Genomic DNA, 27,504 nt, shown 5'->3' with positions numbered 1-27,504 from the left:
GGAGGGATATTGGAGTGACTTTGATGTCCTTTTTATATATGACTGCTGTGCCACCGCCACGTCCGTCAGGACGGGCGTTTTCAAGGTAAGTAAATCCAGGAGGTGTTGCTTGGTTTAGGGAGAAATAGTCCAAAGGTTTGTGCCAGGTTTCTGTCAAACAGAGGAAGTCCAGTTTATTTTCAGTGATGTATTCATTTAGAATGAGAGCCTTGTTGTTGAGAGAGCGGACATTTACACTCTAAAAAAAAATATAGTGGCTCAGCTTAATTCAATTAAGGTAACAATTTGCGTCAATCTTTTTAAGAAATTCCAACTAAAACCTTTCAGTAAATCCAACAAGTCTTTTAATGTTAGAAACTAAGTTATTTAAGGACAACCAACATGATTTACTTCATCCTGCAAACAGTTAATTAAGGTGAACCAACTTAATTTTAATAAAATGGTTAAAGTTAAATTAAGGTGAACCAACTTAATTTTAATAAAATGGTTAAAGTTCAATTCAGGTAAACCAACTTAATTTTAATAAAATGGTTAAAGTTAAATTAAGTTGTCAATATAATTAATTTAAGCTATTCCAGCTCATTTGTTTTTCATTTCTCATCACAAATATTTCAAATTGTTTTCTCAATTTTTTTTATCAATAACATTAATTTTATTAACATAAATACAGTTCAGTCAGTTTAATGGTCAAACTTGTTTATTACATATAATCAGTGGTGGAAAGTAACGGAGTAAATTTACTTAAGTACTTTACTTGAGTACAGATTTTAAGGATTTGTACTTTACTCGAGTAGAAAATTGATTTAATACTTTTACTCTTAGCTTTTAGAGACATTACCTTGGGACTTGCTCTCAGAGCATCCAGCTCAAGGAATATCTTTTGAAATACCTCAAAAGTGCTTTTCAGTTCTTTTGGGTAACTCAGGTTGAGTGCATACATTAGTCCCATGAGCAAGGCACATGCTCTTGGGACAGTCAGGCCATCCAGGACTTCTGCTCCCTCAATCACCACTGTTGCGTTGGCTGGTTCAGATGCCCCTCTGCTCACAACAATCTTCATCACTTCATCACCATTCTGGCATAAGTAGATCAGAGTCAACATCAGTGTTTTTTGTCTTATGTAAAAACAAGAATAACGTACAGTGAATCTGCACTTAGGTTAACTTCAGGATTTAACGTGGGCTTTGGGGGTGGCCGTTTAGTAGCAAAACAAACATTTTTAATGACATACTTTTGACAAACAAACACTGCCCATAAAGCCCTGATAAAACTTACTTTCACTTAAAACAAAACTTCCTGAATATATCACTGATCGTCCTGATTTTGGTTCCTATCATTCAGTTGCACTGTCTGCCACCCCTAAATACTGCCCAGGTTAAATCCTTGAAGTTGAAGTGTTGGATTACTTACCAGCTGTTCTTTAAAGAGATCCTCCTCCTGTTCTCTCAGGTACACGATTAGGCTACGGATTGCAGCTTCTCTCCTACTTTCTACCGACTGGTCCTGTAAAATAATACAAGAAAATGAAATTGAAAAAAAATTAAACAATCTTTAAAAAGATTAATTTATGATTTATTTATTTAAATATTTATTTAACTAACCCATCAACACCTCCTAAAAATAAAGTGATTTTTTTTTCTATTTTAAATGAACCTTGTTACATTTATTTATACCTCTAGCAGCATGTTCTTTATGTGCTGAATCTTCATTTTTGCAGCTCCCCCTCTTGAGGACACCAGTGCCATTATTTTTGGGGTATACTGGTCCAGTTTTGCCATGAATGTTCTCTCAAGGCAACCAGTGGTGATCCTTCTGAATTCTTCATTTATCTGTATAAAATACAAATAAAAAGGTGCAATTTGTTAATGTAGTAAATTGACTGACATAGCACATACTGCAAACCATTTTATAAAACAATATTAACCTGAGTTGCATCGAAAAGAGCCGGCCATCGGTCTCTTATGTCACAGATTTGTGGTGCTTGATTGACAACTTCCTGCCTGCGAATGGAGAAAGTCTTTGCCATTTTCTCACTGATGACCTGGCAGTTGTTCCTCTTCTTTACTTCATCAAGGAGCTCCAATCTTACATGTTCCAAAGTTCCTTCTGTTTCTCCTTGTGGGTGAGGAGGTAAATAGTTCACCTCTGCCCTTCTTGGCTTTTTGATATTCTTTGCAGGGGCTTTCTCATGCGCTCGCTTCTTTCTGAGAGAGTTCACATCAAGCTCAGGGCATCCTAGCCCTCTCAATTTAGATCTATAGCTGGCCATTTTATACTGTATTTTAGTCTTTGTTGCCATGCGTAGCATCCATTATATGACCCTGGTTCTTTAAGGCAAGGATGCTTCTGAATCAGTGCCTCAGCAACATTGTTAAACTGTGCACTAGTGGGGTAGGCAACATACAGAAAGATGCTTTCAGCCAGCTTCTCAAGGATGTCTGGAAGGATTGTGGCAAAGTTGAGCTGAATTCCATCCTTCTTGAAAACTTCATTTCCTGAGGCCAGCACAAGCTCTGTGTCGTAAGCAAAATTAGGTACAGGAAATGTAGTGGGCCAACACTGTGTACGGTGAGTAACCTGTTCAGGTGATGAAAGAATCAGTGTGTCCTGCGATCCAGAGGAACAGCTGCTGCTAGCAGGATGGACAGAGGTCTCAGAATTAGGGAGCGAGGCTACTGATGCACTTTCAAAGGAACTGTCCCCATCAGTAAAGGTCAGAGTAACTGTAGGAGGTTCAACAATGTTAACCACCTTAATGGTATCCTTGTCCTTGATGTCACTTGTTGAGGTAAGAGAAAAATATTCCTCTCCAAAGTCAGCATCCTTATAATGCAAGGTAAAGTTCCCATCAAGCCCAAATTTCTCCCTCACAATAGACTCAAGTTCATCCACAGTATCAGGGATTCCATCCGGTAAGTCCAGTTTGCGAATTTCATGGTCCTGAAGAATGATCCGAAGTTTGGCTTGAGGAGACATCAGGGTATCTATTAGAGAAAACATTACATCAGTTTGGGTTATAGAATACATGCAGACACATCATATAATCATTCAGTATGGGAGAAGAATATGACCACTAAAAATTACTCTAGATAAATAAAAGCTTTGGACTTTGAATTTTCATCACATTTATCATATAAACTAGTATGCTGAGAAGTACTGGTTGATTCAGTCTCCAAGAAATTTTACATCACACTGACATTTCCTCATCATCAAACTTCACACCAAGTCTTAGATTTGTGTCCATAAGTATACTTCTACAAAACCCAATGCAAAAAATCCTATATGCCTGCTTATACTATGATTAAATGTTGAAGACTTTTATTTCTGTGGCAAAGACAAGGATAGGAACAAAGCTTTGTTCACTTTAACATTTCCCACTGAAGAATAATGTAATAAAAGTAAAACTACAAAGATTACCACAGAAACTACTAGCTGGCCAAACTTCATCAATGTAGTCCAAACTTTAAATTTGAACAAAACAATACACTAATTTCTCTTACCTTTGCAGTGATATAACTAACGTTTACCGCTAATTAAAATCGTTCGGCTGCCACAGTAAACCAAACATACAAACCTGCAGCAGAAGACGTCTTTGTCTGACGATAAACGGTCGAGGGGCGGCGCTGGGCGAGAGAGCGCGGGCAAAAGGACATTTCGAAATGTGCGCGGAAGTCGGCTGTATGAACACAAAATGGCTAAATTAGCTTAACTTCAATTATGTCTGTGTTAACACGAATTAGTGCAACATTTGCTGATACAGTTAGTAGCCGTTATGAACAAAATAAAGCAAAAACAGTTACTTACCTCGTATTACTCCATAGAAACTCTTGTTTTTTTCTTCTGATTTTTTTGATTTTCCAACAGGCATTAATAGCAGTCGCAGTCTGGCTCCTCTCTGTACGTGATTGCAGGATAAAACCAGAAGCAGGAGCAGAGCAGCTTCTGAAAGCTGTTGAACATTTGGCTCTAGCTGTGGTAATATGTCATTTCATCAAGTTTTAACAACCTTTTAAGTGAGAATGTGACCCTGTAGCTTACCAATATGTGTTCACTTCATCCAGAAAATTCGGAGAAACGTTCGGTCCTGACATCTCGGAGACATCGTACAATAGAACGTCTTCCCTGTTTTTTTCAAAATAAAAGCTCCCATTACTATGAACATGAGCGGTGCTCTTGTTTTGAAACGGCATGTTTAATGTGGCCTTTGAATTACCCCTGGGGACAGATAAAGTTTTTGTATTTGAATTTGAAAGTTTTGTTCAAAATATACATACATATTTAAGTTAACATGGTTTTCTATTTTCAGCTGGACCAACTTCTTAAAATAAGTTAACAACTTGTTTTAATAAGTCAGTGACACAAGTTTATCATTTTATGTTGAAAAAGCTCTTGATTTTAAGCTCAACTAACTAACCCCATATTTTCAGCTGGACCAACTTCTTAAAATAAGTTACCAACTTGTTATAATAAGTCCATGTAACAACCTTATTCTTTTATGTTGAAAAAGCTCTTGATTTTAAGCTCAACTAACTAATCCCATGAATCATTTTTTAGAGTGTAGGAGGGATAATTTGAGATTATAAGAGTTCATCATTTGATCTTGGCTGCGGGAGAGTGGGCGGAGATTTATCAAATTTATTGTTGTAATAGCGGAGTCCAGTCGGGCGGTATGACCAGTGGGATGGGATCTTGTTTGTAGGTGAAAGAACAGGCTGAAAAGTAGAGCCAGCAGTAGCAGGGTGCAGTGAACGCTGTGGCCTGCAGGAGGAGCTGTGGGTAAAATTGTAGCCGGATATGGAAGAAGAAAAAGAAAAAGGGGGGCGTGTCTGACTAAATGTAAATAGTCACGCACTGTGAACAGCGTGTTGTAAGTGTACTGTTAAAATCCGACTGCCAAGCTTGCTAGGATGGAGGCCGTCAGGATTAAAAAAGGATTTCCGGCCCCAAAAAAGATCGAAGTTGTCAATATAGTTAAGAGAGAGGGAGTTTGTAGCAGACTGGAGCCATGTGTGGAGGGAGAGAATACGACTGAATATACCATACCCGCGGTTGTGAGGTGAGAGAGGGCCACTAATGAAGATAGTCTTGCCAGTTTTGCGAAGGAACTGAAAAATATTATTGAACTGCACTTTGGTAATTTCAGACTGACGGCGGAAGGCATCAACGCAGCCAACGTGTACAATTATTCTACGGACAGATGGGGGGAGAGATCGCTCAACAATGTCAACAAGCTTTGAGTGGATGAGGGGGACAGTGGCTCCGGGGAAACAGTATGTTATGGCGTTGAAGAAGCGAATGTTCCTCGTGATGGAGTCCCCAATGATGATGGTGGTTGGAGGGAAGAGGGGACGGGGCGGTGCCGAAGAAGCCTGGACAGGTGGCAGCGGCGGTGTCACATGGGGTGGCGAGGTCACATGGGGTGGGGGCGACTCCGCAGCTGGAATGGTAGAAGTTAAAGAGGCAAGATGGCGCCGTGGTGCAGGGGTGAAGTTCACAACAGAGACGCGACCAGAGCTTTTTGGCCTGGGTGACAGTTTAGCTGGGGTGGAGGTCGCCAAGGACTTGGGTTTATCCCCCGGCAAGACGGCTGCGGCGTTGGGAGCTGCCGGGGGGACAGCGAGGGAAACATCCGGCCGATCGTGGAGGACATCATGCAGCGGGAGAGGTGGACTATCCGTTGAGGCAGCGAGAGAGGCTTGATGTGTGGTAGATTCGGACCGTGGAGATGGGAGACGGAAAGTGATGGTGTCCATTAGGAGTTCAGCCTCGCGGACCCTGTGCATGGTAGTAATGCGCTCCTCCAACTCGTGGATTTTTCCCAGGAGGATCGAGCAGTCAGGGCAGCCGGAAGTGGAGGTAAGTGGGGCCATGGGGGGTAAGGTTGCTGAAAAACAGTAGGCAGACGGCCAGAGCAAGGCTGAACGTGCACGATTCTGCTTATGGCAGGCAGCAGTGGAGTAGAAGAGTGGTGGTTAGCGGAGACAGAGACTTACACGCAGGGGCTCCAATGGAGCCCTCTGTGTAGAAACGGCGTCGTGTTCACAACTGTGAAGTAGCAACAGTGCAGAATATGAAAGAGCGAGACTTACAGACAAGGGCCCAGAAAAGGGCCCAACTGTAGAGAATACACTTCTGACATTCGCGGAAACTCAGAGCAGCAGGTAGAATGAAGATTTCAGGAGATCCACGTTAGCCAGTTAGCTGGTTGTAGTGACAGCACTTCCGGGTGTAGTGACAGCGATAGAAATAAGTTATTATAGATAATAACTTATTTCTATCTGGGATTAAATATGATTAATTCTGAGTTAACGGTAGACAAAATGTTATTAATCACAATCTAACATTTTAATCGATTGACAGCCCTAGTTTTTGTCCTTCTCGCCTGTCCGTTTCAAACCTATTTTAAAATTTGTAATAAATACATTGGAGGCTATTGCTTTTGGAACTCGGAACTGATTATGGGATGCACTCAATTGTAACCTGATGCATGTTCAAATGAAAGTAAACCATCACCATTACTTTTTATTCAATATAATTACAGTAGCACAAGCATTAAAATATAAAATATTTTATTCAGTATTTAAAATATCACAATCTTTTTTGCTACAAATATAGAAACTAACTACCCCGCCCCAACAAACATGTTTAAATATTAAATAATTATACTAACAACAACATAAGACGTTTTCAAACAAATTATTAAACAAATTATTAAAAAGTTTCAGCATATTTTAAACTTCATATTACATACATATTACCACATATTTTATAACTTGAAGAAAGTAGAGCTACTTACTTTTGAAAGCTATTTTATTGTAACAATAAAATATTGAATATATTGAAAAGGCATTTTGATTTAAAAATACATGAAAACAATTTAAATGATAATTTATAAAGAATAAATAAGCACAAAAAACATGCTAAAACAATACATGTAATGATAGTTATTATTGACACATATTCTACATGAATTAATTATTGTCTGGTGGTTCTCGCCTTCTCTCTCTCTCCTCCTTGCAGTGTACCGCCCTCCTGGAACCAGGACAGCCGGACGCACCTGTTCCTCATTTGACCTGGCTCCTACTTAAGCTGAGTGGTGGCAGCTGGGAGTCGCTGGATCTTTGCGCTCCGTCCTGACGTCCCTGCACGCCACGCTCTCGCTGCCTGAAATTCTCCTTTCGTCCAGCTGTGCCTGTCTCCCTAGTTTGAGTACTCTTGTTTAGTTTTTCCACCCTGGTGTACTTAGCCACCAGCGCCTTTTGTTCTGTCTGCTGTTCCAACTAGTCATTGTTTTCCTGGTGTGCAGTCGGTTGCTGCCACCAGCGCCCTTAGTTGTCTCTCTGTGCTACCTCAACCATTAAAGACTTTTTATTTACCACCTCCTGCCTTGGCATTCTGTGGTCCTCCTCTGGGGAATCATAACAGAAAGATCCAGCCAACTATGGACCACGCTGAGCAGGACCCCATCAAAAAGGCGCTGCGCTCCCAAGCGCAACGCCTCAGCAAACAAGAGGATCAACTTAGCGCCATGGGAACTTGCCTCCAGGAACTGTCGGTCCGCCAGGACGCCATGATGGAAAGTCTGGACGGCCGCCTCAATACCCTACTCGCTGCGCTTCCCTCGGACGGTCAGTGCCGTCGCGCCATCTGTGCAAACCAACCCACCCGCCAGCCCACAGCTGTCCAGACCCGAGCACTTCACAGGCGAATCCGGTGACGTGCGGCCCTTCCTCGCACAATGCGAACTCCATTTCGAGTGGCACAGGGGTTCCTTCCTCTCCAAACGAGCGAAGGTCGCCTTCGTCATCTCCCATCTCTCGGGGCGCGCCGGAGCATGGGCATGGAGCCGCCGTGCCCCCTCTTGTGACACGTATGCCGCCTTTGCAAAAGCCTTGGAACAAGTCTTCCAGCGTAATCCGCCGGGTAGGGAGGCTTTCCGAGCCCTGTTTACACTGCGCCAGGTTTCTGATTACGCCATCAAGTTCCGCACGCTGGCTTCCCAAAGCGACTGGAACGCCACCGCCCTTCTGGACGCATTTTTCCTTGGGCTAGTGGGCCACATTCGGGCTCTCATGATCCCGCTCGCACTTCCGGCCAACCTCAATGACCTCATCGAGTTGGCTGTGCATATTGACAAGCGGCTGCAAGACCACGAAGAGGCGAGTCACCATGTTTCCGCGAGGGACGAGCGACTCCGGCCATCGAACCAACACTGCCACCCTGCCACTGACATCGCCCTGGCGTGGGCACTGGAGGAACCCATGCAGCTCGGAGGGAACCGGCTTACCGCGGAGGAGAGGGAGCGAAGACTCCGCTTACGCCTCTACATATACTGCGGCCAAGGTGGCCACCTCATCTCCTGCTGTCCCACTCGGCCCTCCCGGGCTCCTCCCCGTCGCCCCCGTCACCTGTCGCCTACCGGTTCCTCCGCCAGGGGGCAGTCGCCATCTCCTCCTGCTGCAGCCGGAATGCAGCTCCAAGGTACGCTGTCATGGGCTACAGAGCATATTGACGCTCACGCACTAGTTGATTCTGGTGCCGATGACTGTTTCTTGGATGAATCCCTTGCTAAGCGTTGTGCTATACCCGTGGTTAAGCTTCCCGAACCCAAAAAAGTTCACTCTCTTGATGGTCGTCTCCTGGCTTGCATTTTTTTCCAGACCAAACCACTCAACCTCTTACTATCTGGCAACCACCGTGAATCGCTACGCTTCTTTATCATTCCCTCTCACTCCGCACCCGTAGTTCTCGGTTTAACGTGGCTCCTCAAACACAACCCATACATCGATTGGTCACGTTCCACCGTTCTCAACTGGAGTGTTTTCTGTCACACCCATTGTCTCCGCGCCGCCGCCAGCCACCCTTCTGCACCCGTACCCACTCTACCCGAGACTATTGACTTGTCGGTAGTCCCATCGGTTTATCACAACCTCAAAGCTGTTTTTAGTAAGGACAAAGCCTACCCCCCCCCCCCCCCCCACCGCCCTTATGACTGTAGCATCGACCTCCTCCCAGGAGCCGCCTGTATGATCTGTCTAAGCCAGAGATGAAAACCTTGGAGGATTACATCTCCTCCTCTCTTTCTGCCGGCCTCATTAGACCTTCCTCCTCCGCCCTTCCGTTCAGCTGGACCCCCGAAGCTGATTCCGCATTCAACACTCTTAAGCTTCTCTTGACCTCCGCGCTTGTTTTGGTCCACCCCAACCCTGCTCTCCCCTTTTTTGTCGAGGTTGATGCCTCTGACACAGGTGTAGGGGCTGTTCTTTCCCAGCGCTCTGCCTCCGACCAGAGACTACACTCCTGCGCCTTCTTCTCCCGTCGCCTGACCCCTGCTGAACGGAATTATGACATTGGCAAAAGGGAACTCCTGGCCATCGTCCTGGCCCTCCAAGAATGGAGGCACTGGTTAGAGGGGGCGGAGCTCCCATTCACGGTCTTCACGGATCATAAGAACCTGGCTTACCTACGTTCCGCTGAGAGACTCAACCCCCGCCAGGCCAGGTGGGCTCTGTTTTTCACTTGCTTTAATCCCGTATCTACGCCGCTCCCACAGAACAGACTCCCCCGGAACCTATCATCCCTAATTCATGCATCCTTGGGGGCCTCCAGTGGGACATTGAGAGGCAGGTCACGGAGTCCCCCGAGGGGATCCAAGTCCCCAAGTGTTGCCCACCTCAACGCCTGTTCGTCCCTCCAAGACTCCGATGTGTTAGGCTGGGCTCATGGTTCTAAGCTGGCATGTCACCCTGGGATTAGCCGCACCATATTCCTCCTGTGTCAACGCTTTTGGTGGCCCACTCTGCGAGAAGACACCAAAGGATTTGTGGCCGCCTGTCCGGTCTGCGCACGGAACAAGGCCTCCCACCAGGCTCCCGCGGGACTCCTTCACCCCTTGCCCATCCCTCCCGGCCTTGGTCCCACATCGCCGTGGATTTCGTTACTGGCCTCCCACCCTCAAGTGGCAAGACCACGATCCTTACCATTGTGGACAGATTCTCCAAGATGGCCCACTTCATCGTCCTCCCCAAGCTCCCCTCAGCCCTGGAAACCGCCCATCTCCTGATCCGCCATGTTTTCCGTCTCCATGGCATCCCTTCGGAGGTGGTTTCCAACAGAGGGCCCCAGTTCTCGCTTGCTGTTGGGAGGGCTTTCTGCAAATCCCTGGGGGCAATCCCTTGCCTCACCTCCGGCTACCACCCACAAAGCAATGGTCAAACTGAATGAACCAACCAGGACTTTGAGGCTGCCATCAGGTGCGTGTGCCACCAACAACCCGCCACTTGGGCCACCAACCTCCCCTGGATTGAGTATGCCCACAATTCTCTGACCAGCTCTGCTCGGCATGTAATGGGGAATAGCCCATTCCATGCCGCATATGGCTTCCAGCCACCAGCCTTTCCGTCCTCTGAACCAGACTCCACAGTTCCGTCAGTGGCCGCCCACCTCAGGCGGGCACGTGCGGCCTTGCGCAACACCCGGGCCGCCCTCGCAAGAACTTCAGAACAGAACCAACGGGTGGCCAACCGACATCGCACACCGGCCCCCTGCTATCAGGTGGGACAAGAGGTGTGGCTATCCTCCCGTGACCTGCCCCTCGCTGTGGACTCTAGAAAGCTGGGCCCCAGGTTTGTCGGCCCCTATCCCATCACAAGAATCATCAACAGAGTCACCGTAAAGTTGTGCCTACCGGATTCCATGAAATGTAACCCAGTTTTCCATGTGTCCCGCATCAAGCCTGTCACCTCCTGTCCTCTCAGCCTCTCCGAGGTACCTCCCCCTCCTCCCAGGCTGGTCGACGGTCACCCGGCATTCACGGTCAAGGCCATTTTGTATGTGAGAAGAAGGGGCAGGGGTTTCCAGTTTCTGGTCGACTGGGAGGGTTACGGCCCAGAGGAGCGCTCTTGGGTCTCGAGGTCCCTCATCCTCGACCCACAACTCCTCACTGATGTTTACAATCGTTTTCCTGAGAAGCCAGGTAAGGGGGGAGGGTACTGTTATGATCACCTGTGTCGTGTCTGGTGGTTCTCGCCTTCTCTCTCTCTCCTCCTTGCAGTGTACCGCCCTCCTGGAACCAGGACAGCTGGACGCACCTGTTCCTCATTAGACCTGGCCCCTACTCAAGCTGAGTGGTGGCAGCTGGGAATCGCTGGATCTTTGCGCTCCGTCCTGACGTCCCTGCACGCCACGCTCTCGCTGCCTGAAATCCTCCTTTCGTCCAGCTGTTCCTGTCTCCCTAGTTTGAGTACTCTTGTTTAGTTTTTCCACCCTGGTGTACTTAGCCACCAGCGCCTTTTGTTCTGTCTGCTGTTCCAACTAGTCATTGTTTTCCTGGTGTGCAGCCGGTTGCTGCCACCAGCGCCCTTAGTTGTCTCTCTGTGCTACCTCGACCATTAAAGACTTTTTATTTACCACTTCCTGCCTCGGCATTCTGTGGTCCTCCTCCGAGGAATCATAACAATTATGGTTATAATCACAATAGTAACAACTAAATAAAACATTTATGAAAGATATTTTATTATATTAAAATACATTACAGAATGAATGTAACAATATTATTGTTTTTAGTGCTTTAAATGTTAAAATGTATAAGTGAATATCTGTGAATATTTTTGAATGATTGCAAACGAAAATTTATCATCATTGATCGGTCCCAACCTACAGCAGTTGATCGCCATGGCAACAGAGAAGAAACTACAGTATTTGCCAATGACAAAGCCATTCATTCCGATTCTTCCATAGTGCTGTTTTAATCCAGCGCTTGCTGACTGTACTTTTTTCTTTACAAAGTAGGTCAACATGAGCGGATCCTTTTTCTATAAGAGCAGATCCTTTTGGATGTGGTGTGACAATGTATCTGGTTGCTGTACTTGGTGGTGTTCACGGCAAGCGTGGGGATGTTGTTACTTTATGCTCATTTGCATATAAATGGATCAAAGCACACTGAACTCCAAAAAGAACTGAAGTGTTATTTACGGTGTTTAGCCGCCGCATTGATCATGTGTGAAGAGCAATTTCAATCCGCGGTGGAGAGACCACACGCACACGCAACGTGTGTACCATGCACGCGTGTGTGTGCACGTGTGTGTGGATAATGCCTGCGTGTGTGCAAGTGCATGCAAAGAGAACATAACAGATGTCAGCAAATTAGGATTCAGGGCAGGAAAGGAAGGGTGGATTCAGGTGAGGCGTGGACATTGTGGAGGTGGGGGGGCAATAAAAACAACTTCCAAACATCCACAACCTTAATACGACCTAACAAACACACATGACACCATTAAATTGTTTTTTTTTTCCCAGAAAATTGCCCACCCAAAATGTCCATGTACTAATTGAAGATGCTGAGTTTTTCTTTTATTAACAGTGGATCCCCACAAATTAGTGCTTCAATGTTCACAACCCATTTCTGTGTGGAGTTTTCATTTTCTCCCTGTGTGTGCGTGGGTTTCCCCCGGGTACTCTGGTTTCCTCCCACATTCCAAAAATGTTATGGTTAATGTTAATATTAACGACTCCAAATTGTCCATAGGTATGAATGTGGGTGGGAATGGTTGTTTGTCTATATGTCAAATGGCAACGTCCCCCTAAATAAAAGGTTTGTCCCCCTCAAATCACCAATTTAGAAGTGAAAACTCCAGAAAAAGCACAAGACAGATCCATTGATGCTCATCTCTGTGGCGGTGCTGGATGCTTTTTCAAAGCCCGGTTCGCCCCTCCTTTCCCTCAGTAACAAATGAGCCAACATGCAGTGCGGACTTTGTGGAAACAGTGACCCATTAGACAAGTAATAATTAACAACTACAAACAAAGATTAATATAAAGTTGGTTGTTAAAATCCAGCTGTAGGGTATATTTTTTCACAGTTCTTTTTTCTCTCAAGGAGGATGAGGAGGAGACACCGTCAATATACCATCAAAGGTTCTCCTATTTGGCCATGTTGAGCAGGAATGCTGGTGGAAAACAAGCAAGATGCCTGGATTAGCCTGCTGCTCTGTTTAATGTAACTTTCAGGTACAGATGACGTGTCCACCAGGTGGTGTATGTGGTGCAAGACGCAGTTCTCTAATGTGCAGTCCAGTCCTGCGCATTTAAAGGCAATGAGAGGCATTCATTTGATTGGTTAAGATTACACTCGCTGTGTTAAACCCTCTCCCACCTTCTCCCCTTCCTCTTTGCCACTTGAGCTGGTGGGAGGGACTGGGGCATGGCTGCGCTGTGCTGCGCCTGACTGCGCTTCTTACGAAAATTGCAAAGTGCACCGTTGTGCTCCTGGTCTACGAAATTAGAGCCCCTACTGAGAAACTTTTTTCGGATAAAGTTGTCACAAGTAGAGATGCTCCAATCGATCGAGCAATATGATCCAATTTCTATCAAAAAGCACATGAATGTAAGTTTAGTTAAATAAATAAAAGTGTATCCATGTGCTGGTATTGGTGCAGCAAAACCCTGACCCTGATTGGCGCATCCCTAGTTACAAGAATAAAGTCCAAATTTTGCAATAAATATTGTAAATATGACAAGAAGAAAGTTCAAATGGTTAGAAAAAAGCTATAATTTCATGAGAAAAAAAGTCAAACTATAAAAGGGCTCATTTTCAGCCCTTTGTATCAAGTTGTGGACTCCAATAGAGCAGCTACACAAGATAACCCACACTAATCTGGCTGTATTTTCTTGGATTTTCCAAAACGGCCCGCCTCCAGGCATGCCTTTTCCATTGTGATTGGTCACACTTCCAAGTGCTCCTGAGGACTTCCGGACTAATGCCAAACCCTGCATTCTTATTTTTTTGGTATAGGAATTGATAATAAATGCATGTCTCTGTTTTAAAAACAAATAAACTGGTAGACACACTGATTGTGGTGGAAATGGCTATTAGCAACTCCAGACATCGGTGAGCTTGTCGATGCACACAGACAATCGCTTAGTTACATGAAATAAACAATGTTAGGACACTGATAAATTGTTACTTATGGTGTGCACTTCTGACTCTTCCACATGACCAGGTGGGCTTCAGTTTGGCAGTGTATGCTCTAGCAAAACAGGGGAAAAAAACAGTTATTTTACAAGAATAAAGTAAAAATATATTAAGAGAAAAAAGTTGTAATTTTAGTTGTAAAAAAAGTAGTCAAAATGTAAAGTGTAAAGTGTCAAGTGTAAAGTGTATGGCCCCGGGTGGGGCGCCTGGTAAGCTCATACGGGAGGGGGGGTCTCGTTTGTGCAGCTTGGGCTCTGGGTGGGGAGGTGCGGTGCTGGGGTGGGGCATTACCTGCTTCCCTCCCTTTGGTGGAGGGATGGCTGGGTTGTGGTGGATGTGGGGCGGGCGGGTGGGGGGCTGGCTGTGGGTGCGTGGGTAGCGGGGCGGATAGCGGTGGGGGTGGTGCTCTGCGCGGCGTGGGCCGGGATTAGCGGGGGGCTTGCTTGGGGGGCGGGGTGGTGGGCTCTGGGTCGTGGGGGGGCCTCGACCAAGGGTTGGGGGGTGGGGCTGGCCGGTGGCTCACGGGCGGCCCCTGCTATTTGCCGGTGTCTGGTTGGCCCCTTCTGTCTCCGGTCTGGTGGCGGTCTTCCCGCCTCCGGGGTGTCCTACTTGGCGGGTCCGTGGGTGGATGGGAGATGTGGTGGAGACGGGTCGGCGCTGTGGTGGAGGGTGGGACTGGGGGGGGCATTCACTTTTTGCGGCTGTTGGGGTATCGTCTGCCTGGTGGGCTCTGCTGCCTGGTGTGTGTGTCTCTGTCCCGCCCTGGCACTCTTGGCTCACGAGCCCGGGGGGTGGGGTTGGGCTCTTCCCCATGCGGGTCCCGGTTCTCCTGCGGTCTCTGTGGTGTCACTCCCTGGGCTGCCATGGTGACGGATGTGTTGCCGGGGCGCGGTTCCTGCTGTTCTGGTGGTTGTAGGAGCAGCCTCGGGGCGTGTGGTTTGTCCGCGGCTCCTGGTGGTCCGGGGGTGGCATAGCTGGCTCAATCTCTGGTGGGGCCCTCCGGGGGGGAGCTGGCAGGCCGGACTGGCCGCCACGATGGGCTGGGTGGGGCCCGTGGTTGGTCCCGTGGCCCAGGGCTTGCTCCGGGCGGCTGGCTTGCCCGGCTCGGTTGGCCGGTAGTGCGGGGTGGGCGTGTGTGGGGCCCCGATCCTCCCTGCTGCACTGCACTACCTCACATACATGTAGGACTTTGGGGGGTGGCCTGCAACTGGTTTTGCCGGGGGCGAAGGGTTTCCTTGCGGATGCCCTTTTGTCCTCGGCATTCCTCTGGCTGGTCACCCTTCAATTTTAACCGCACCTTAGACACTCAGTTCTGGGGGGGGTCTGGGCAGGCAGGGGACCCACCATTGCTCAGCTTCCTTCCACACACACACACACACACATACACCACACACATAGGTCAGCCCTATGGGACAGGCCTATTTTTAATTGCACTATCTACACAATACCATCTTCACACACACAGGTGTAGCGGGCTGGACCGGAGAGCCTACTGCCTACCCCCGCGATTGGCCCGCTGGCTGCTGGGGCTTGGCGGCTCGCTCGGGGTGCCCTGGGCTGCAGGATATTTTGGTCTGGTCTGCCTGGCCTTCCTGGGGGTCCCGCTGGAACCAGCTGACGCCGGGGCTTGCCCTGGTGTCATGGTTGGCGCTACCTCCCTGGATCTGTCCTGGGTCGCGGGCGCCAACGTGCCCTTGGGGGGACGTTCACCGGCCTCCAGGCAGTGGGGTCCGCGCTGCTGGTGGCCTGAAGTCTACGGTGGTGGCTTGGGGTTGTTGCGCTGTGGTGGCTGCTGCGGGGACCGGGCTGTGTGTTGGGAGGGGACCTGATCCTGCTCGTGGGTACGGGGGCCGGGGTGGCGTGTGGGGATGGGGAGCATGCTCCTCGGGGTGGGGCCTGCTGGGGGGGCGGTGCTCTTTCGGGCGTTTGGGTGTCTGCTGCCACTGGTCCTATGCTCTGCCGCATCGCTGTCCCTGTCTTTGCCCATCCTCAGTCTTGCCTTAGGGCTCGTCGGGGATGGTTCTCCGGTACGTGGGCGGAGCGCTGCTGGTTCTGGGGGCGGGGGGGGGGCTGGCCCTCCCGGTGGATGGTGGGGTCCTTCGGGGGCCTTGCGCTGGTCTTAACTCCTCGGCTCTGGTGCGTGGCCTCCCCGTGACTTGGAGCTATGGCTCTCCCTCACGGGGGTGAGCTGCCCGGTGGATGTCGGCCGGCGCAGTGGAGCGACTCACCACTCGCCTGCTCGCCCCCTCCGCTTGCTCATGTGCGGGCCTCCTCCCCTCGCCCGCTCCTTTGTCTGCCACACTGCAGTAGCCCTGATGCCGTGGTCGAGGGGAGTCTGGGGGTGCTATGCCTTGGCGGTCCGTACCTCCCTGGGCTCGGGGCCTGGTTGTGGGTCTGGGACCCTTGGGTCCCCCACCCTGTGATGCCCCGGACGCCCCACCCGGGGACGTCCACAGCATGTGTGTGTATTGAGTGGATGGGGTGTGCATGTGTCTGAGTTTATTTTATGTATTTATTGTTTTAAATACTTAGATAATTAATGATTAGTTTTATTATAATTATATATATATGTATATATATATGTATATGTGTGGATGTGTATGTGGGTATATGGCCATGTAGATATACGGGGGGGGGGGGCTCTGCGGGGGTCTGGCGTAGGGTGTTCCATCTCAACCGCCCGGTCCTCCATGGGGCAGTGTGCCCGGGCCTCTTCTGTCCTGGCCGGGGCGGTCCTATGTCGGTGGTCGGGCCTGGGGTTACCTGGGGCGGGCCGGGTTCTGCTTCCTGGGGGTGTGTGGGGGGCGGGAGGCGGTGCCTCCGGCCGTGGACGGGCTCCCTTCCGGCCGGCAGGGGCGCCCCTGTGCCCACGGATGTGTGGCCTTCGATGCCCTTCTGCCCTAGTAGGGTATGGTCTCCCGCTGGTCTCGGGGGTGCGGCTCTCCTCCGGCCTGCTGGCGCCCTGTTGCCGGTTGGGATTGCTCCTCCATGGCCTCTTGCTGGTCTCTTCGGGGAGTTGCTTCGGGGAGTCGGCCCTGGCTTTGCCCACACCCACGGGGCCGGAGGATCTCTGGCGGTGGGGGCTTGACCTGGCTGCGCGGGGCGGGGTTTGCTGGGTGGTAGAAGGCAGTCTCTCTCCTTTTGTCATTCTTAGTGACAATTACACATTCACACACTCGCATTCACATACACAACACACCTCCATATGGGCACTCACAGCACATGGGTGCTTCTCTATACAATCTACTCTCTTATCCCTGATGTTTATATAGTATTGGTATGCTATTATTACAGTAATAATGATGTCAAGCAATGAGATTTTAATTACTGTAACTGTATGGTTGCAATTGTGTTTACTATCATGGGTCATGTCCTCATTGTTACTAATGCTATTGGTAAGTTGGACTGTTTCATTCCACTGATATCATCTCCAGTGTGACCCTTAGCCATCATTGACATTTAACTGTTCTGTTTGTCACTGTTGTTGTTTTGGGAATTCTTGTTGCTGCTGTTTTTGTCTCTCCCTCTACTGCCCCCCCCCCGACCCCACCTTTCTCTTCTCTCTTCTTCTTTTCTGTTCTTCTTCTTGCTCCGGTCCGGTCGTCCCAAATGGCATAACAAAGACATCAAATAACGGCAAATAAAATTTCATGGTACAGGGAAGTTGTAGCCAACACCTTTCCTGACACAGAGCAAATCTGTCTAGCATGTAAGGGCATTTAGATCAACAATACTATCTGCCCCAATGGCTGGACGGGACAAAAAAAAAAAAAAAAAAAAAAAAAAAGTGTAAAGTCCAAATATTTTGAGAATAAAGTAATAATGAATAGAGAAAATATACAAAAAAGTATAAATGGTAGGAAAACTGAAAACATATTTGAATTTTTTAAATGTAATGTATACATTACAATAAATTATATGTATATATATATATATATATATATATATAATTATAGTAAAACATGTTTTATTCTCTTATTTTAGCACTTATCCATTAAATTAGTAGATAAGTTAGTTTATAATAGTAACAAAACATGATGGTATTGTAATTTTGTTATGGATTTTAAAAAAATAATAATGCATTTAAAACAATGTTTTTATTTCATTACCCCACCATGCAGCCATTCCTCAAATATGAACTGGTAAAATGTTCAAGGATGAGACTTTTTTCCAAACATGTTATTTACTTTGAATGCCGCTGCTTTTGTGATGCATAAACACCTAGAGTACGCCAACTAACAAATCTACTTCCTTGGAGGACTTTTTCCATCAATGCCGCCTTGTTTTGGATAAGCACACAGATGCTGCGAATACGTAGCACGTCACGCAATATGACGCAGCCGCAATCTGTTTGCGTGCCTCCTTTTAAATCTCCCAAAACACAAAAAACATGTTTTGTCAAAGACAGCTATTGTGCTCGAACAAAGCTTGTATTTTTTCCCCTCCAAAAAGCATGCTTGCTGTCCAATTGCAGTTCCAGTGTCACTAAGAGAAGGGTGTGTCAGATGCGTAAATGGAGCAGGAAAAATGGGGGCAAGGATGCAAGCGTGAGGCCCGATGAGTGGCGACTGAGCCCCAAATGGCAAAGAGCTGTTGTGCTTGCACTCTCGCTGCAATAACCGCAGTTTTATTAATAAAAATAGAGCCTGGAAATACTAGATGGAGGCGCTGAGAGAGGGAGAATGGATGGATGAGAGGTAAAAGGGGGGAAGGGGGCGGGGGTTAATGGTTAAAGTACATGAGAGGGTGCAAGCTGGCCAGGATGAAATGACCAAAGCGGAGACACTTTCTGTCCCATTTCAGCACATCTCTTCGCCTTAATGCTTACAGAGCTCTCATCCATCGTCTCTCACACACACAAACGCCCACACACACACACAGACACGCACACATACACATCACTTATGTAGACCAGCTAGCATGTCCTAGCATGTCCTCACAAACTCCTCGCACTAAAAGTGTGGAATGTCAAAGCTTGTCCGAGGCTGTAAATACCTCACATGAAGATTCCATGTAGTCACATTTGAATGAAAATAATCATTTGGAGTGCATGAGAAAGTGGAAAGGCGCACCTCTCTTTAAAAGTGGGAGAACAAACTCTTATGTACTGATCACTGATTGAACATTAGGGACGAGAGAGTACACCACTATCTGTATCCGTATCTGTACTTGGAGTGGGCGGGGCACAAATGCAAGTGGGTGTGGCTCAACCAAAAATGGTTAAACCTACAAGGGCTAGATGTATTGAGTTGCTGAGTGTCTGTGCAGCGAAATATACTCGTTTTATACTTATATCCGGCAAAAATGCACTCTGTAACGGATACTATTCCTTTTTTTAGTTTACATTTTCATTTTTTTCACAGAAATATTCATGATCCAAGATTTGCAACGCTGCAAATTTTGCAATTTTGGGGGAGTTAATTTTAGCTTTTTTTCCTCAGAAAATTTAAATAAGCCTTTCTTTGGTACCCTGATTATAGTTATTCATTATTTTGGATTTTTTTTATATTTTCAGTTGATTACTTATTCCATTTATTTATTACTCATTTTTTACTATCCAATCTAGAATTCAGACACTACAGACAGATTATTGCTGACATAGTTAAGATCAATATTAATTGTAGTTATTTCATTTATATATTTGTGTATATATATATATATATATATATATATATATGTGTGTGTGTGTGTGTGTGTATATATATATATATATAAGTGACTAAAAGTATTATTAAAGTATTATTAAAAGGGGCTCTTTTCGGCCCTTTGTATTGAGTTGTGGATGTCACAATCGGGCTTCACCCCCTAGTGACAGCTCGTTTAGTTCCCTTTTTGCCTCGTTTTCCTCTGTTCCTCGTTCGTGCCCTTATATTGTATTCACTTCCTCGGTTGCTCTGTCCTGTTTTTCGTTCCTTTCAATTATCTCCCGCACCTGTTTGTTATTTTGTGTTGCCTATTTAGTTCAGGTGCGCGCTCCCTTTGTTGTCGGTTCATTGCCATGTCTTGTGTTTCAGTTTGCCATGCTACTGCGTCATCCTGCTGCATAGCATTAATAAATAATTAATAAATATTTTACCTGCATTTGGGTCCTCATCTCTGCATCCAGGGGTCGAACCACTAAGCTCAAAAGCCGCACAGTGACAGAATGAACCGACCAGACGACAACCTCGCGCAGATGGATTTCTGGACCCTGCAGATCTTTAAGGCGATGGAGGAGGAGTGTGCAAAGTTCACTCCGGAGGAGCTGGAAGACATGGTGCGGGGGCCGGACGGCACGCTTATCCCCATGGCGTGGGTGTACCCCGGACCCGGCGCTGACACACCAGCCCGCCGACGACGCACGTCTTGGCCGGCACCAGCAAGGCTTCAGCGGGCGAAGCCGTCTCCTCCCTCACCTCCGTGCCAAGCCGGGGTGCACCCCCCCCGCTCACGCTGCTTCAGAGTGCCGGCCTATGATCAAGCGCAAAAAGGCTCCCACTCTATGTAAGCACGCCGATTTCCCGCTGCCCTCTTCCGGAACCCTGTTGCCTTCCGTGCAACACAAAGAGGAGCGCGGCGCACGTTCCCCTCCACGACCAGCTGTGCGTCGGAGGATGCACATCACACCCCGTCCGTGGAGTGTGGTGCCCTCTGCGGGTCGCCCGAAGAGGAACAGCCCGCCCTGACCTCCAGCACAACCGTTGTCCGGTGTCCGCTCTTCCACGGCGGGATGCCGCTCCTCCTCTTCTGGTGTCCGCTCTTCCACGGCGGGATGCCGCTCCTCCTCTTCCGGTGTCCGCTCTTCCATGGCGGGATGCCGCTCCTCCTCTTCTGGTTTCCGCTCTTCCACGGCGGGATGCCGCTCCTCCTCCAGTGTCCGCCCTTCCACGGCAGGATGCCGTGCCTCCTCCTCCGATGTCCGCCCTTTGACGGCGGGATGCCGCGCCTCCTCCTCCGGTGTTCGCCCCTTCCACGGCCGGCCTCCCCGGCCAGGCCCACGGCCCTGGCCGCCCCCCAGAGGGATCCACCCATGGCTTCTGTGGGGCCTGCCGTCCTGGGCGCCCTCCAGAGGAGCCCAGTCCCCTTCGGGCCGCTCACCCTTTAGGCCGCCCTCCTGCGTGGCCCTGCCACCCTGGCCGACCTCCGGAGAGGTCCGGCCAGCAACCCACCTCCGGCCCCCCTGCCTCCCGTCCCTCTTTGCCTTTGGACTTTTTAGACGTCTTGGATCCATCCTTGAGAGGGGGGTACTGTCACGGTCAGGCTTCACCCCCTCGTGACAGCTCGTTTAGTTCCCTTTTTGCCTCTAGTTTTCCTCTGTTCCTTGTTCGTGCCCTTATTGTGTATTCACTTCCTCGGTTGCTCTGTCCTGTTTTCCTTCCTTTCAATTATCTCCCGCACCTGTTTCTTATTTTTAGTTCAGATGCGCGCTCCCTTTCTCGGTTCATTGCCATGTCTTGTGTTTGAGTTTGCCATGCTACTGCGTCATCCTGCTGCATAGCATTAATAAATATATTTTACCTGCATTTGGGTCCTCATCTCTGCATCCTGGGGTTGAACCACATAGCTCAAAAGCCGCACCGTGACAGTGGACTCCTATAGACTCCATCATAACCAGCACAGAAAGTGTTGTAGTTCTTCCAGAATCTGCATATATTCAGTGGTATTTCTTGGGATTTTGTGGTTCCTGAAAAAACGGTCTGCTGTGGCACGCCCACTCTGCTGTGGCTGGTCACACTGCTGTGGGGCTGCAACAGTTTTTCGGACAATTTGGATAGCTTGATTACAAAAAATAGTTGAGGGGGTTTTCCACGTTTCGAATAATGGCTTACGTCACCAACGTGCCTACATCACCCACGTGGAGGACAAAGAAGCAAGTGGGTGTTTGAAGACGCGGGAAGATTGAAGCGGCTCGAAAAAGTGTCAAGACAACAAAGGACAAGGAAAATCAAATGTATTAAAAGACAGAAAATGTGGCTAAACAGCAATTGAAAACAACACAGTGGCGTGCATCAGTTTCAACGCTGCGCTTCGCAGTCTCTGTCGCCGCTGTGCGCCAACAATGAAATCCCAGCGGTTGCTAAAGGATAAAACAAGTAAGATGTACACACATTTCACAATTGACACTCGTACAATTGGCCGCTATGTTGTGTGGAAAAGTGACTTGTTTGGTTGTGCTGTTCATGCCATGAATGCCATTGCAATAATGTATTTTTCTCATGGACTTGTTAGTTCATTTATTATTGCGTGACTGGGTGACTTGTGGTGTCATTGGCTCATGTTTTTGTTGTGTTATCTTCATTTTGGGACTTACACTATGTACTATACCATTAAAGAAATAAAACACTCCATTATATAAATAATTCAACCAATTGCTCCTTCATTACTTAGTCAAATGTTTTATTTTTTTCTTGTGAATTTATTATTTCTCTTGTCACGTTCCGGCTTAGGAGCTTTGCGGTTCGACCCCAGGATGCAGAGAGGAGGACCCAATTGCAGGTAAAAATGTCTTTATTGATGCTATGCAGCAGAACAATGCACTAGCATGACAAACTCAAACATGGCATTGACCTGACCAAGAAAGGAGCGTGCACCTGAACTAAATAGGAATCACAAATAATGGGAAACAGGTGCGGGAGATAATGGAAATCAAGTGAAAACAGAACAGAGCAACACAGGAAGTTAATACAAAATAAGGGTATGAACTCGGAACAGAGGCAGATTAAGATATGCCTTTATTCGTCCCTCAGTGGGGAAATTTGTAGGAACTAAAAGAGAAGGAACTAAAAGAGCTGTCACGAGGGGGTGAAGCCCGATCGTGACATAAACAAGCAAAAATATGTTTTATCCGATTACTCGACACAAATTTCTGCAAATTTTCTAGCAGAGTGCATAGAAAAACTTCCGGTTTATAGGTGTTGAGTTGATGATAATCTGCGATTTATCTTTTTAAAATGTCCCCATTTAACATACAGCCATATATGTTGTATTCGGGATCTGGAAGTGGAAACCGTATAGTCTGTATAGTTATTTCTAGACGTCTCTCCATGGTAAGTAGCTTACCATTTAAACACGTGTAGTGTGTTTTTGCGGCACTACCAGTGTGTAAAAAACCCAGCCACTAATTGTGGTGGGAAAAGGATACTAGCAACCCTGCTTGCTCTATGCTATAATGCTACACAGACAAGTGCTTTTGCGCCATGACTTCCACTAAATAAAGACAGTTACAAGGCTGATAAACTGTTACTTACTGCTGGCCCTGCTGACTCTTCCATACCACCAAGTAACGTTGGAAAGGCGTAGGGCTTCAGCACATTTGTAGGCTAGTCCAGCTGCATAGTTGCCCATGTTCATGAAATGCTGACACATTAAAATGCAACATCTTTTGTGTTGTTTATGTTGGTATTTCAGCTGTCGCACAAAATATATGCATCAAGTTATGCTTGAAATTTGGGCTGTCAAATGACAGCATTTTAAAATCAGATTAATGCCGGTTTTCAAATTAATTAATCATGATTAATCACCATATCTCACTATGTCTGAAATATGTCAATTTTTACCGTATTGTTATTGAAAGAAAGACACATTATAGGGCAAGTTTATGTATATTAGCATGTATTAACAGAGCCAAAATTTTAATCTAATGAAGAGATGGCACACATGTCTGAAAATCTATTTACCTAACAGTGCTTTAAGTCTCGCCTGAAGTCAGTTCGGATAGGCTCCAGCATACCCCCCCCGACCCTAGTGAGGATACGTGACACAGAAGATGGATGGCTGGATGGATGGTTTCCTTAATAGCAGATTATTTGAATCAGGCATTAACTGTTTTATTATGAGTAATGAGGAGTTGCGTTCAAAAACACCACATCATTTAAGATGAATTCACATGTTTTGAGTGAATTTTATGGGATTCATGCATTTCATGAAATGCAGTAAAATGTCCTGAGCATTAAGGGTTACAAAGTGAGTGACAAGAATATCCACTTATTGTTTTTGCATTTCTGTTTTAGACCGGGGTCACCAACCTTTTTGAAACAGAGTGTTAGAGGGCTATCAGTTTGATACACACTTCTCAAATAGCCAATTTGCCTTTAACTATATGTTATTGTGAATAATGAATGATATTCATCTACCCTTAGCTAGCTAGCTAATATCAATTCGTGGCAATGGCTAACTTAGCTCAACAGTTAGCGACCAGCTCGGTGTCTGAATCTCAACAAACTCCAATATCAAAGAATGCAAACAGCGTCTAGCATTGAAGGAATGAGGAATAACCAGGTTACTTACGTTCATAAGCCACAATGTTAGTTGAACATCAAATTTTACGACAACTCTGACACCTCGGCAGCTGCTGTGGCGCAGTCAGGTGCCATCTAGTGTTGGAAATGGGAACTGCATTTATTCATGTTCACGTAAAGAGAATGGACACTAGTAAACTAGTCTTTTGTACAATTTTAAAATATATTGTCCTTTCCAGTTTACATGTAATAGTGATTTAAACAAGAATAACAACGGGAAAAAAGGAGATGCAGCTCGCAGGAAGTGGTCCTATTTGGACTATTTACCATTACTATTTTATTACTATTACTATTTTACTATTTTTTATTTAACAGGCTGCCAGGAGACTCATGTGCTCTTAGGAGCGACCCGGTGCAAGAGGGTACCGTGTTGTGCCAGGGTGTCAGTGAAAGCATCTTGCAATCTGTTTAGTGAAGAAGTGTTGCATAACGAATCACACAACTGTTGATGTATTCAGCTCAGAATAAAGTTAGAAAGAGGTGATAGAGTCTGTGGGACTCTGAGGGGAGTGACACTGTTCCGCCGTTTGACGTCATAACAGAGAGAGGTGGCTCGCCATGATGCACATGTGTTAATTATGCTAATTAATGAAAAAAAATGTTACGCCGTAATTTTTGACAGCCATAATTATTATTATTAATAAAAAAATTATTATTAAATTATGGAAAACACATGTCACAGTTATTGTACAGCCAACCAAAGCACCCAGACGTTGGGGACTCAGATGAAGTGGTTGTTTAGAATTGGGACACTATAGACAGATTGCAGCGGAGAATCAAAGTAATTATCTTTTTTTGTGTGTGCAAACAACTCTGTCCAATACATTGTTTTATGGTTGACATTAGAAAGGATTATTTGGCTTTCTGTGTGAAGGTAAAGATGTGCACTGTAACTAAGAATAAAATTGCGTACAACATGCACATTATCTTGTTAAATGCAGAGTAATGTATCCTTCAATGCACACGCATCCTCTTTTGTGGTCACACACGCATACCCCTCATAAACACACATGTGCGCACACACACACACACACACACACACACACACACACACACACACACACATCTGGCCTCCTTGTTAGTGCTTCCCAAGTTAGTGGTAGGGTTGCACTAAACAGCCTGGAGCATGACCTTGTCTTGTTAGAGAGGATGCATGTATAATAAGAGGAATACAATAATAAAAAGTGACCTACTTGATGCATCCTGATGTGATTTACACACTCAGCCTGAGCGTTCTTAACAGCGAAACCTCCCCAAAACGCTGCTGATGGCGCCAAAATGGGGATGCTGATGTTGGTATGGACACGCTGCTGATGCGGCGGGGATGATGATCACCTCTGGCGCGCAGCATCTGCTCCGTGAATGCGGCTCCTTTTGCCAAAGTGCTGCAAAACTGCTAAGAAGCATCCAATGGAGTCAGTGGGAGGATGAGTCTTAAGATGCAAGAACAGAAGCCAGAGCAGAAAAAGACATTTACTGATGTAAAGGGTACCAGGCTGTGTGCGCTGGTTAGGCTGCGCGTCCTGTCAAATGGAGCTCAAGTGATCCAATGTGTGTGAATGGATGCTGAGGGTGATGCGAGCTCTGTGAGGTCCAGCCCCCTCCTCACTCTCTCACTCTCTCACTCTCTTTTCCCTCCATTAGTCTTCATCTCTCTGCATGGAGGACCACGGTGACGACTCTCTAAAAGCTTTGCTATTTTGGATGAGGGGACACTTTGCCAAGCATTTAGGGGCTCTCTCTTAAAACCACACACACAGACACACAAAAACACACACACCTTATTCCAAACAGTCTGCAGACTCCGACCTATTGCTGAATGATTGAAGATGTCATCATGTGACCTGGGACAAATAAAAATGTACAAAAAATATGCATGTGGCAAATGCTGAATTGCAAGTATCCAGGGATGAATTAAACAATCTTCATCTTTGATTACTTAGAAATGTCAATTTTTTGCAAAACAAATGGCATTTTTTAAATATTATTAACACCAAAAATATATGGTGTTACGAAATATGCAGGGATCTATTGTAAAATCAGCATCACCAAGTACATAAAAAGTGACATTTGTGATAATTAAAAAAGATTTTAGATATAATAGATTTCTCATATATTTCCAATAAATTTCAAATGTCAAATATTCTTTGACCAAAACAAAATCCATAGATTTGTATGTTGCCAATGCTGAATGTGTCACGATTGGGCTTCACCCCCTCGTGACAACTCTTAGTTTTCCTCTTTTCCTCTGTTCCTGGTTCATGCCCTTATTTTGTATTCACTTCCTGTGTTGCTCTGTTCTGTTATCCGTTGCTTTCCATCATCTCCCGCACCTGTTTCCCATTTTCTGTGATGTCTATTTAGTTCAGGTCCTTTAGTGGTTGGGTCATTGTCATTTTTTCTGTTGGACTTGCTAGTGCGTTGTTCTGCTGCAGAGCATCATAAATCAATTTTTACCTGCAATTGGGTCCTCATCTCTGCATCCTGGGGTCGCATCGCAAAGCTATCAAGCCGGAACGTGACAGAATGGCACATATGCGGGGATCCCACAAAAAAAATCTGCATCTTTGAGTACATAGAAATTTTCAAATAAAATCTATTTTGTCCAAATAATTTATCCAAGCAAAGAAACTGCAAATGTAAACGGTAATACTTTGTACATACATGTACACGGAAAAGTACAGTTTTATTCTCACTTTGAATAAACAAACAGTTACATTTTTTTTTAAATAAAGTGCTGGGAATTTGTGGGGTTGCCAAAGCTGAATTGCAAATAGCAACCACTGTGAACAAAAGAATCAGTATTTTTTTAGTCACATAAAAGTGAAATTTTTCACAAATGTTTTGATTTTTTTTTTTATGTAATGTTTTTGGACTAAAACCGGTGAAAAAACCATCAACATCAATTATTTCACATATTTGTGAAAAAAAATAATTACATTTTTAAATTAAATATTTGAAAAAAAAAACACAATCCTTACCTTTCATGCTAACTCGTTAAATTTATGAAGGATTAAACGTCATTAATTCCATTGCTTTTTGTGGTAAAGTAACATGTAATTGTAATAAATTTTTGAAAACATTGTTTATGAAGGAGCCATTGTCACTACTAATTCAATTACTACTTTGGAAGAAAGTAACTAGTAACTATAAGTACGACCCCCCCCCCCCCCACCTCCCCCAATTCACACTGGTGATTATAAATTGTGCAAGTGTACCTAATTTTGTGGCCAAAGGGGCTGCTAGTCAAGGATG

The 27,504-nt window shown here is 46.2% G+C and overlaps 3 protein-coding genes across 8 annotated transcripts in view; 1 reads left to right on the top strand and 2 right to left on the bottom strand.

The window, feature by feature from the left end:
- Positions 1–25,812, bottom strand: part of LOC131129439 (cadherin-24-like) — an 86,883-nt gene extending 61,071 nt beyond the window's left edge. Inside the window, exons 1-2 of the mRNA XM_058073010.1 lie at positions 25,727–25,812; positions 25,443–25,642 (exon numbers count right to left, since the gene is read on the bottom strand). The gene's annotated coding sequence lies outside the window, so the exon portion shown is untranslated. The remainder of the gene's footprint in view (positions 1–25,442; positions 25,643–25,726) is intronic.
- LOC131129192 (sterile alpha motif domain-containing protein 3) lies at positions 585–6,627 on the bottom strand. Of its 6 annotated transcripts, none has more exons than XM_058072445.1 (6): positions 3,805–6,627; positions 3,575–3,676; positions 1,925–2,984; positions 1,674–1,829; positions 1,411–1,503; positions 585–1,075 (listed from the first exon to the last, which is right to left on the bottom strand). In XM_058072445.1, the coding sequence occupies exons 1-3, from the start codon at positions 3,866–3,868 to the stop codon at positions 2,245–2,247; spliced, it is 906 nt and encodes a 301-aa protein (XP_057928428.1). In that variant the 5' UTR covers positions 3,869–6,627; the 3' UTR covers positions 585–1,075; positions 1,411–1,503; positions 1,674–1,829; positions 1,925–2,244. The 6 variants fall into 6 exon arrangements, with proteins under 6 accessions (XP_057928428.1, XP_057928426.1, XP_057928425.1 ...); XM_058072443.1 differs by having other exon boundaries at positions 3,805–6,625; XM_058072442.1 differs by having other exon boundaries at positions 3,575–6,625.
- Positions 10,348–11,256, top strand: LOC131129193 (uncharacterized). Its single transcript, XM_058072447.1, has 2 exons — positions 10,348–10,975; positions 11,054–11,256. The coding sequence occupies exons 1-2, from the start codon at positions 10,348–10,350 to the stop codon at positions 11,254–11,256; spliced, it is 831 nt and encodes a 276-aa protein (XP_057928430.1).
- Positions 25,813–27,504: the final 1,692 nt, after the last annotated feature.

Source organism: Doryrhamphus excisus, chromosome 5 (assembly GCF_030265055.1).
Source record: "Doryrhamphus excisus isolate RoL2022-K1 chromosome 5, RoL_Dexc_1.0, whole genome shotgun sequence".
Lineage (NCBI taxonomy): Eukaryota > Metazoa > Chordata > Actinopteri > Syngnathiformes > Syngnathidae > Doryrhamphus > Doryrhamphus excisus.
Note: the sequence above shows the minus strand (reverse complement) of the source record. Positions and strands in the feature narration are given on the sequence as shown.

Excerpts from the sequence above, each read along its gene's own strand:
- LOC131129193 (XM_058072447.1), top strand. The coding sequence starts at position 10,348 with ATGGGGAATAGCCCATTCCATGCCGCATATGGCTTCCAGCCACCAGCC. Across the intron at positions 10,976-11,053 it reads TCGTTTTCCTGAGAAGCCAG|TGTACCGCCCTCCTGGAACC; the intron begins GTAAGGGGGGAG and ends TCCTCCTTGCAG.
- LOC131129192 (XM_058072440.1), bottom strand. The coding sequence starts at position 5,870 with ATGGCCCCACTTACCTCCACTTCCGGCTGCCCTGACTGCTCGATCCTC.